The sequence below is a fragment of the Megalobrama amblycephala genome, linkage group LG9, assembly GCF_018812025.1.
Source record: "Megalobrama amblycephala isolate DHTTF-2021 linkage group LG9, ASM1881202v1, whole genome shotgun sequence".
In the NCBI taxonomy this organism is placed as follows: domain Eukaryota; kingdom Metazoa; phylum Chordata; class Actinopteri; order Cypriniformes; family Xenocyprididae; genus Megalobrama; species Megalobrama amblycephala.
In genome coordinates, this window is record NC_063052.1 from 3,517,458 (window position 1) to 3,529,830 (window position 12,373).

At 37.8% G+C, this 12,373-nt stretch overlaps 1 protein-coding gene across 1 annotated transcript in view; it reads left to right on the forward strand.

The window, feature by feature from the left end:
- lpcat1 (lysophosphatidylcholine acyltransferase 1) overlaps window positions 1-930 on the forward strand; it is a 35,391-nt gene extending 34,461 nt beyond the window's left edge. The window contains exon 14 of the mRNA XM_048201231.1: window positions 441-930. Coding sequence (XP_048057188.1) covers window positions 441-637 — 197 coding nt within the window. The 3' untranslated portion in view covers window positions 638-930. The remainder of the gene's footprint in view (window positions 1-440) is intronic.
- The last annotated feature ends 11,443 nt before the right edge of the window (window positions 931-12,373 follow it).

Consider the following 12,373-nt stretch of genomic DNA (forward strand, 5'->3'; position numbering starts at 1 on the left):
CTAGGTAGGACCTAAGTACATCTTTATATGTAATTTTATAATTACTTCTAATTACACATTTGTAATGATAAAGTTAGTGTAGTAAATATATTTAAAATGTATTAACTTTCAATGTAATATTGAGTAAGTTACTTAAGTTTTTAAGTACGCTACAAGTGCACATTCAATACAATTAAATGCACTTCTTTTTAACAAGGGACCACTAGAAGAAAAAATCAGTGGCCAAAGTGGATACTACATGCATGCATATGCATATATATATATATATATATATATATATATATATATATATATATATATATATATATATATATATATATATATATATTTCTTTTGGAAATGGATACCTGATTATTATGAGTTTGCATCAAGTTGTATTAATGAAATTTGTCTCATATTTGGTATGTATTACCTTGTAAACATGCTCTGTTTTGTGGCAGATAATTTTTGCGGGTTTATGGAGAAATGTCCCGATTTTGTGGAGCAGTACCACTGTCTCCGAGAGCCAATCCCACAACACTCCAGAGAATCCACTTCACCCTCAGAGCCTCAGCCTTCAACTAACGGCTTCTGTGCTGACTTCAGCCCTCGAGATCCAAACACTCACAGTGCAGCACACAGCAAGAAACAGGACTAAAAGCAGCTTTTACTATCACAGCCTGTCACCCTCAGTGTGGGAGGGTGTTTTTGTGTGCATGTGTGTACTTCTGTGTACAGGAGAGGTGATGACAGACGTTATCTTGAAGTTGAATCGGAATTTGCATCTGGGTACATTACCCCAGGGAAGGCGGTTCGTTTTCTGACAGATCTTACGAATGGAAACCAAACTGACTACATTTGAATGCCTTGCATTGCTTTTTTTTTTTGCTTTTTTTCCCTCCTTTTTGAGATATTATAACAGATTTTCTATATAAAGTGTTGTTTGCTTTATAACATGAGTGTGTGGTTTTAATATATGCAAAAAAAACAAACAAGTCTTGGCTGATGTCTTTCAGGGTGTTGAGGCGCAATATTAACAGTGTGGCAATATTACAGCACATACCACCATGTGCTTCACAAATATATTGTAAAAAGAAAATTTAGGGAAGAAAAAATAGAGCAGGAGGAAGAACAGAGAAAACATACCACACATACCACCACGTGCTTCACAGATAAATTACTAAAAAGAAAATTTGAGTGAATCTGTAAAGGTCTTGGGTTGGCTTTTACACAAAAGGAATTCTTTCATCAATAAATCCTATTACACTACATAATTAACTCAAATATGTCTGTTATAACTACAAACAAATTCATACTATTTAAGATAAGAACACAATAATACTGGTAGCCTGTCCTGGTTAAAATCACCAGTGTTATCAGTACAAAACTAAGAATAATCTAGTATTTTCCCCCAATATTTTTTATATTGCGTTAAATGGTTTTAGTTATTGAGCTTCAGTTGAAAAGTCAACTCCTCCTTTCCACAGTATTTAAAAATAATTTAAAAAGCAAATATTTTGATATAAATTAATCCTTCATATATATATATATATATATATATATATATATATATATATATATATATATATATATATATATATATATATATATATATATATATATATATATATATATATATATATATATGTGTGTGTGTTGCATGAAAAAGTATGGGAACCAATTGCCGATAGATAGATAGATAGATAGATAGATAGATAGATAGATGTGCTTTTTTATTGCAAACCATTTAAAATGAAAGAATATGCAACAAGATCCAAATACCGACAATTAGGCCTTGACAATAAAGAAAAGAAGAACGCAACTCCAGTGTAGGAGTTTATTAGCAGTGCAGGACTTCACCACAAGTGGGCGCAATATAGCCATAAAAATCAAGAGTAAATTCGAATCATTCAGTCAATTGTGTGTGGTAGTAGTTGTAAAGGATGTTTCAGTGGATGTTACAATGTTTCTTTTAGAAGCACCTTCTAGAATATGACGTCATAGAGTCACATAAATTTGATATGGTATCAGGGTAGCACGTTTAATTATGTATTTAAATAATTTTCTTTGTGAAAGCTAAAAGTAAAAATTACCATTGGGCTTTTTTTTTATTATTATCTTTTTTTATTATTATTTTTATGTATAAGAATATTCCATGAGCATAGAATACTTAACCTGGCTGATCAATGTTCCTCTGTCTTCTAAATGTGTCTTCATTATTCATGTCTTTCTGTTTTCATACATTTTCACTTGTTAGTCTTTCACATTCTCTTCCATTTTCTTTCTCTGTTCTTCCTCTTACTCTATTTTTTCTTCCCTCGCCCACCTTTTTCTTTCACTCCTCTCTGATCTGTCACCTAAGCCTACGATGCAAACACATGATGTCATTTGTTAGAGAAACTTACATAAAAGAATGTTTCTCTGCACCACAGGGTGTCGCTATAACATTAACAAAGCGCCCCAAATCATCTGGATAGACCGCAAGGAAAAGCATTACATCATCCCTGTTGTAAAAATAGACTAAGAATTGCTTCTTGGGTTCTTGAAAGTGGAGCATTTTGCCACCTGTGTCCAAGCTGTTAATAGATAATGACATCATCTGAAACGGCTCATGGAAAGCAGGATTTGACACTCAGATGGACTGAATGGATGAAGTTGCTATGCAACCTGGTCATCTGAATTAGCCAAAGTGCCCTTGAAATTCTCCTCCAGTCTAATTCTTTGTTCTTCGCTTTCCTTTTACATGAATGGATGGAGCGGAGTCACATTTGTAAGGTCTGACAGAAAGTGTGAGTTAGTCAAATGTGATTTTTGTAAGGTCATTTTCTTATTCAGCTCGCAGTAGTTTTAATATCTGTGGATTGACTATTCAGAGCATTTGCCTTCAATTCATGGAAAATATTTCAGTCTTGTGGAGATCTGAATGATCATTCTGCTATTGTAAAACAGGTTTGTAATTATTGACCGTTATGCACAGTGCGTTTAGCTGCAGGAGCAAAGCGTCAACTCTGATATACATGAAACAAATTTACATTCAAAACATTGCTGTCAAATCGATTAATCGCATCTAACAACGGTTTGTGTTTATATAATATGTATATATATATATATATATATATATATATATATATATATATTGCAATTAATCGATTTGACAGCACTAATATATAATTTACAAAATGTCAGTCATCTTTATTTATATAGCGCTTTATATAACACATGTTGTTTCAAATTAGATTTACAGTAATAAACTTTAAAGCTGCAGTCTGTCAGTTTTGCCTCTTTGTCACCATCTCTGTTTGAAACAAGCAGTTGCAGTTATTTGCGGAATTATCATCTTTACGTGGGTTGTGTATCGGCGCGGATGAATCTAATGTTTGCTGTAAGTCATCGCACTGGTGTGGATACTGTACTTCGGAATCACAGATTCTACGTCTTGGTATGACCAAAATAAGAATTTTAACTGGAAAATGTCATCTGAACAAGTAAGTAACATGTCTGCCACTTTTGTTCTGACCAACTGAGAAAAAATAATAGCATAATAAATCGCGCTATACCAACGGTGATTAAATCTAATGATCGCTTAGCTCGGATCATGTCAAACCATGCAAATTATTATTATTGTTATAATTAGTTCTCAAATTGTTAATGTTATCAGCATTGCGTGACTGCATGTATTTAGTGTGTATTAGCATTACCTGAAGATTTCAATTTCTGTAGCCACTCCGCAGTCCAAAGTCTTTTGCTTTTGATTACGGGTGAATCTCCATTTGTCACTGATGATTGTCATTTTGAGCTTTCTGGATTACAATCCGCCATCAAAATGATCAATTTAATTATTCCAGCTGCAGTGAGAAAAGGCTATAAATGATACGCCACCTGCAGCATCCTCACATGATATAGCCTACTAGCTGGGACTCCTTCTTTATGTAAATAGATGTGATGTAATGACGCAAAGACTAACGGAGACATGCTCGAATTTCCTGCGGAAACCAACCAGTACCATTTGAATTCAAAAACATTATTACAACCTTACCATTGTGAATTGGGCTGAGGTAAGGAGATTTGAACACTGGCGGTTATGTACTTGCTCAAAAATTGATTTTGGATCGCTTTTAACTAAAAAAAAGTTACGGACAGCAGCTTTAAATATGAGAAATTTTAATTCTGCTATAAAGCAGCTCTGTAGAACACAATAGTGTTATTATTCAGCTCAAGTCAGTTCAGTGTTGATGTGGTTCAGTTCAGTAAATGTGTAATGTTATTCAATAATGAAATTAGTTTACAAATGTGAACTGTATGTGCAATAGGCCAACAACTTCCATTTCTGGAAATTCAGATTTCCAAACTGTTGAATATCACACCATGACTCTGGGAGAAAGTCACCTAATGCTGAATCTGAAGCAGCATACAATAGGACGGTATCACAGACAATCTGAAGCAATGACTGTGTCTTCACCTGAATCCACAAATGTTTGTGACTATCAGTCCGACCCCATGACACGTCCATCCTTATGGCAGGCATTAATATGATAATGATATGGAATATGGAGGGTGATATTTGGAAAGCATACGTTTCATCTCATCCGTCTGTCCCTCTCCATGTATAATCACTCTCTGCCCGTGTTTGATGAGCAGGGAGAATTTCATTAAACCACCGATATGGACTAGTCTCATTCGCCGTGCCTCGGGCTTCCTCCAAGGATCTGCCAACATATATATGTGTGTGCCGCTATTCATATATGCAAACATTTCTGTCAAATCTCTCAGCACCTGACAGCAGTGTGAACCCAATAAACCAGAGGCAGATAAGAGCTGGCGTCAGTAGGCAGAACTAATATTATTTGTGCAGTGGAAAGCGTTTATCTGTCACGGACTGAGAATTGATGGTTTTGTGTCACTTTTGTTTAATAATGATGTGGTAATCTCAATATGCCCACTGGCTCGGGCTCTATTAAAGTTCAAAAGATTATCCAAATTAAAATCTCATTTGAAATATTGCTTTTTCCCAATATTTTGACTGGAGGTGGATTCTATTGGATGCGATATTTCTCACTTAGCAATCCAATTAACATTTTATGTTTGACAAACTGCAGCGATGGCAAATAGGAACGGGGCTGTGTGACTGTGAAATCTTATAATGGGTCTTTCAAAGATACTGAACTTGCCGCAATAAAACTTTTTTAATTTCACGACAGACGAGATTTAAATATGGCCCTCAGTGTGATGACTCAAATGCGGCTGTCACTAAACAAAAGCAGAAAAACAGTTTCCGTATCTTTGCGGTGACAGTGGATGTCAGAGCCCTTATCATGAAGACAGATTTCCATTCGTTGTTGCATAACATTGAATTAGCTTTAGTGATTGCTTGCCAGAACTTGTCTAGTTAGTGTGTGTCTTTGTCACATCAGGGGTGATCACAGCACACTGCAAAGGCCACTAACTGAGCAAATTAAATGAGGGACTTGATCAACTGTCAGCTGCTCCAACTGCATATTTTGTAATTATATATGTATATATATACTATATATACATATACACTCACCGGCCACTTGGGTTACAGCAGATACACATGTTACAACTGAGGTCTGCAGAAGAGCATCTCTGAAGGCATAGCACGTCAAACCTTGAAGCAGATGGGCTACAGCAGCAGAAGACCACAATGGGCGCCACTACTGTCAGCTAAGAACAGGAAACTGAGGCTACAATTTGCACAGGCTCACCAAAATTGGACAACAGAAGACTGGAAAAACACGTTGCGTGGTCTGAGGAGTCTCGATATCTGCTACGACGTTGGTAGGGTGGTGTAAACAACATGAAAGCATGGATCCATCCTGCCTTGTATCAATGGTACAGGCTGCTGGTGGTGTAATCGTGTACAGGATATTTTTATGGCACACTTTGGCCCCTTTGTACCCTTTGTATTGTTGCTGACCATGTCCATCCCTTTATGACCACAGTGTATCCATCTTCTGATGGCTACTTCCAGCAGGATAACACACCATGTCACAAAGCTCAAATAATCTCAAACTGGTCTCAAAGTTCACTGTACTCAAATGGCCTCCACAGTCACCAGAGGCCTCATTTATAAAATGTTGCGCAGAAACTGTCCTAAATTTGATCTTACAATCATTTCTCAGATGTGCACAGGTGTGATTAATTGAATGAACATACAGGTGCTGGTCATATAATTAGAATATCGTGAAAATGTTCATTTTTTTATTGTAAATTTAAAAAAAAAAAATGAAACTTTCATATATTCTAGATTCCCTACATGTAAAGTAAAACATTTCAAAAGTTTTTTTTTTTTAATTTGTTGATTAGAGCGTATAGCTAATGAAAGTCCAAAATCCAGTATCTCAAAATATTAGAATATTTACATTTGAGTTTCATTAAATGACCATCCCTACAGTATAAATTCCGGGTATCTCTTGTTCTTTGAAACCACACTAATGGGGAAGACTGCTGACTTGGCAATGGTCTAGGAGACAATCATTGACACCCTCCACAAAGAGAGTAAGTCACAGAAGGTCATTACTGAATGGGGTGGCTGTTTACAGAGTGAAATATCAAAGCATAATAAATGCAAAGTTGACTGAAAGGAAGAAATTGGGTAGGCAAAGGTGCACAAGCAACAGGGATGACTGCAAGCTTGAGAATACTGTCAAGTAAAGCCGATTCAAAAACTTCACAATGAGTAGAATGAGAGCTTCACAATGAGTAGAATGAAGCCGGAGTCAGCGCATCAAGAGTCACCACACTCAGACATCTTCAGGAAAAGCCACTTCTGAAACAGAAACAACGTCAGAAGCTTCTTACCTGGGCTAAGGAGAAAAAGAACTGGACAGTGAACAGTGGTCAAAAGTCCTCTTTTCAGATAAAAGTAAATTTTGCATTTCATGTTGAAATCATGGTCCCAGAGTCTGAAGGAAGACTGGAGAGGCAGAATCCAAGCTGCTTGAAGTCTAGTGTGAAGTTTCTGATGTTAGTAATGATTTGGGGGGCTGTGACATCTGCTGGTGTTGGTCCATTGTGTTTTATCAAGTGCAAAGTCAATGCAGCCATCTTCCAGGAGATTTTGAAGCACTTTATGCTTCCATCGGCTGACTAGCTTTATGGAGAAGCTGATTTCCTTTTCCAGCAGGACTTTAGCACCTGCCCACAGTGCAAAAACCACTTCCAAGTGGTTTGCTGACCATGATATTACTGTGCTTTATTGGCCAGCCAACATGCCTGACCCCTGAATCTATGGGATATTTTCAAGAGAAAGATGAGAAACAGTCGATCCAACTATATACAGATGATCTGAAGGCTCAGTAGTGCCTCAGCAGTGCCACAGGCTGATCACTTTCATGCCACACTTCACTGATGCTGTAATTTGTGCTAGGAGCAAGTCATTTGCTGTAATATGTGCTGCCGACCAAGTATTGAGTGCACAAATGAACATACTTTAAAGAACTTGAACTTTTCTGTTTTGCAAATCCATTTTTGATTGATCTTAGGAAATATTCTAATATTTTGAGATACTGGATTTTGGACTTTCATGAGCTGTAAGCTCTAACAATCAAAATTAAAAAAAAAACAAAAAAAAAAACTTTTGAAATGTTTTACTCTACATGTAGGGAATCTAGAATATATGAAAGTTTCATTTTTAAAAATAATTTACAATAAAAAAATGAACTTTTTGATGATATTCTAATTATATGACCAGCACCTGTACACACAGAAAACGAGCGTATGCCTCTCTTTCAGATGTGAAATTTATAAATCGCAAATGATCTTGAACTTACGCGCAGCAGAATGGTTTCAGTTCTCCACGATGTAAATGACACCTAATTAGTCATTTACATACTGTATAAAAGATCACCAGTCATCATCCAAATCCTTTATTTAGAATGGTGAGTTGCAAGAATAGCTTAGATTTTCAAAAACCTGCAGTAATCTGACAAGGAAAAGTGTGTACGTCTGCTCAGACCCTGATGTGGTGCTAAGCACTTTCCCACGTCAAAGACTGTTTTTATAAATATGAGCGTTGGTGTGGATTTGTGTACGCACACTCTTGTGTCACATATTACTCCTGTGCTTAAAACTCTTCATTGGCTTCCAATTCATTTTAGAGTGCATTTCAAAATTATAGTTATTACTTACAGGGCTTTGCATGGTCAAGCACCCTCGTATATACAGGATCTTTACATCCCTTCACACCCCTGGTCGGTCTCTGAGGTCTTCAGACCAAGACCTTTTAACTATATCCAGAACACATCTTCAGACAAAAGGTGATTGTGCTTTCTGTGTAGTAGCTCCAACACTCTGGAACTCTCTTCCTTTAAAGTTGAGAACTATGGGTTCTGTGGAGTCTTTTAAAAAAACATCTAATGATGCATCTTTTTGGACAAGCTTTTAATTAACAATAAGATTTGCCTGTTTGTATTGATGGTATTTGTAGAGTATATTTATGTTAATTTATTTATTTTTGTTTATTTTTATTGTAAAGCACTTTGTGACCCCTCCTTGTCTGTGATAAGTGCTATATAAATAAACTGGACCCACTTTATATTAAGTAGCCTTAACTACTATGTACTTACATTTAAATTAATCATTTAATACAATGCACTTATTGTGTACATACATGTTTTTACATTGTACTTATATTTTAAAAACACCTGCATGTAATTACATCTGTAATTAACTTCTGTAATTACATTTATAATTACACTGTTGACCCATCCCATACACCTTACCTCTACCCTTAAACCTACCCATACCAACAAAGCTTTCCCTAACCTTACCCATATCCTCCTCAATAGCTGCAAAAGTGTTTTGCAATTCAATATGAACCCAATAAGTACATTGTACTTATTTTTTGATGTAAGTACATAGTAGTTAAGGCCACTTAATATAAAGTGGGACCAATAAACTTTACTTACTTACTTACGCTCTAAGATCAAATCTTTGCATATGCACGTTTTATAAATGAGGCCCCTGATCTCAATCCAATAGAGCACCGTTTGGAAAAAGTTTGGAGTTCTTTTATTATTTACTGTTTTCCACAACAGTAGTAAAGACATCAAACTATGAAACTGAACAAATGGAAGAGTTATGTTGGCCATTTTTTGGATGTTTTCACTATCTGGCAATCACTCTGTAAAAAAGTTGTGAAAACTTAAAAGATTAAGGCAACCAGCTGGAGGAGATTTTTGCGTTTTCTCAACTTGTTGTATAGCAAGTTCAATTTACAACAAGTTGAGACAGCTCAACTTGCCCTAAAATTTTAAGTTTTCTCAATTTTTGATTTTTTACAGCTACTTACTTTGAATGAATGAATGAATGAATGAATGAACGAACAAACAACATGTGCTCCAACCAATACGCCCACAGGTCATTTGTCACTTCCCTGAAATACAACCCATAGGAGTATTTACTAAATTTGCACCCCTATCGACAACAGGACACGTTCATTTTAATGCATTGTACTCTTTTATCTGCGTCATGCTTTGGGTTTTGCGTAGCTCAACTGGTAAAGCAGTGCAATATACAACAATATGCAATCATGTGATCATGGGTTCGATCCCAGGGAACGCATGTGCACATAAAGTGTATATGCACTATAAATCACTAAGGGTAGGTTTAGGGTTGGGTAGGTGTAGTCGTTAATAAAAAAATTAGTTTTGCTCAATGACAATAGGACAAATTGCGGGCTAAGGGACTGTGTAAAAAGTCCACACACTGTATTTAAATGAACATGCATTTTGATTGGTAACGATGGTCATACGTCATTTTATGACGACAGATGTAACACGACACTGTCATTATTTTTACGCCAGCTATAGGGTGTATGACTTTAAAATGTAAATATAGTTCGTAATAAGGTGCTTGAAAAAATGACCTATAGAGAGGAGGATAGTCTCTTTTAGCGACATGAATCAATAAATAAAAATAATATTATTATTGTATTCTATTAATTCTAATAATAATACAATTATGTCAAGTGTTCCCAAGATTGGTAGTATGTGCAAAATATTGTTTGCCTTACTAAAGAGACAAACATAAATCAGTATCTAGAGAATATAGAAAACAGCACTTGTCAGATTTTCCATATTAAACATAATAAAAATGTAAAAATATTCTAAAAGTGGAGTATAACACTGTATCTGTTAATGTTACATGTTATTGCATCAGTTAATCGTTATACTTATTGGATAATAAGTGTCAGAGACCTCAATTATCTCACATTCTTAAATAAATAAATTATTAGTAATGCTGCATTTTAGAATCTTTCATGGATAAACAGCAATAGGCTCTTAATTGTGGTTTGAAACCTTGAGCGTATCAGCATCACTCAACAGTGCCGAGAGTTCAGAGGTTCATTGAATTTCTGCTGTGTGCAGTTTCTCAGAGCAGTGAGTCATTTTACAAAGCTCAGTCAATGGAGCATGTCAGTTTCATCTCATTTCCCTACCCCACCCCCCACCTCACACTGAACAGACTGCTCTAGTGTCACAGACCCTCCATGTATCCGTCTGTCTCTCTACTCCATGCAGCCTGAGCTTAGATACTCCAACTCACATACAGTTGTGTTGTCGGTCAGTGGCACGTAATAAGGCACCTGAGTGACGGATGTACTGAAAAACTGACCTTCCTGCTCAAGAGATAATTCATGCAAAAATTATGTGATAATTTACTCACCCTTATGCCATTCTAAACTTGCATGATTTTCTTTATTCTGCAGGATACAAAAAAGATATTTTGAAGAATGTTTCAGATGTACACGTTCAAAACACTCATGAAGTGTACTCTGGGTTTAACATCAAACCTCATTGGTTCTCGAATATCATGTGACCAAACGTCATGTAGTTTGTGGTTTGCCATTTTGATGTAGTCTTTGCATGCAATGTTTTGAATTATATGAGAGTGAAGACTTACATTTCAATCTGTCAACCAGAATAGGTTAAGTAAATGAAAACAGAATTTTTGGGTGAACTGTTCTTTGAAAAATCATGCTCAGAGCGGGTTTCGAACCGGCGTCTCCAGCATGGGAGGCTAACAAGGGCTCTAAAGACAGCAAATGTAACCAGTCCTACTCGACCCACTCAGGGCAGGATTTGAACTAGTGTCTCTGGCATGGGAGGAGGGCCCGCTAACAAAAACCCTAAAGACAGAAGTCTCTAGAACGCTTCTTGAGGCCACTAGCTTGCCTACGTTACGTTCACCCCCCTAAACCTCACTACCATCTGGGTCAAGGCGTCAAATATAACCAGTCCTGCTCGACCCACTCTGAGCGGGATTTGAACTGAGGTCTCTGGCATGGGATGTAGGCCCGCTAACAAGGATGCTAAAGACCGAAGTCTCTAGAATACCTCTTGGGGGCAGGGAAGTGAGGTTTACATGCACAGCTCTTACTAGCTTGCCTCCGTTATACTCACCCCCCTAAACCTCACTACCATCTGGGTCAAGGCGCCAAATGTAACCAGTCTTACTCGACCCACTCCGAGCGGGTTTTGAACTGGCATCTCTGGCATGGGAGGCAGGCCCACTAACAAGGACGCTAAAGACCGAAGTCTCTAGACCGCCACTTGGGGGCAGGGGAGTGAGGTTTACATGCACAGCTCTTACTAGCTTGCCTCCGTTACACTCACCCCCCTAAACCTCACTACCATCTGGGTCAAGGCGCCAAATGTAACCAGTCTTACTCGACCCACTCCAAGCGGAATTTGAACTGGAGTCTCTGGCATGGGAGGCGGGCCCGCTAACAAGGATGCTAAAGACTGAAATCTCTAGAACGCCTCTTGGGGGCAGGGGAGTGAGATTTTCATGCACAGCTCTTAATAGCTTGCCTCCGTTACACTCATCCCCCTAAACCTCACTACCATCTGGGTCAAGGCGCCCAATGTAACCAGTCCTACTCGACCCACTCCGAGCGGGATTTGAACTGGCGTCTCTGGCATGGGAGGCGGGCCCGCTAACAAGGACGCTAAAGACCGAAGTCTCTAGAACGTCTCTTGGGGGCAGGGAAGTGAAGTTTACATGCACAGTTCTTACTAGCTTGCCTCCGTTACACTCACCCCCCTAAACCTCACTACCATCTTGGTCAAGGCGCCAAATGTCACCAGTCCTACTCGACCCACTCCGAGCAGGATTTGAACTGGTGTCTCTGGCATGGGAGGCAGGCCCGCTAACAAGGACGCTAAAGACTGAAGTCTCTAGAACGCCTCTTGGGGCCAGAGGAGTGAGGTTTACATGCACAGCTCTTACTAGCTTGCCTCCATTACACTCACCCCCCTAAACCTCACTCTCATCTGGGTCACGGCACCAAATGTATCCAGTAATCAACCCACTCTGAGCAGGATTTGAACTGGCGTCTCTGGCATGGGAGGCAGGTGCGCTAACAAGGACG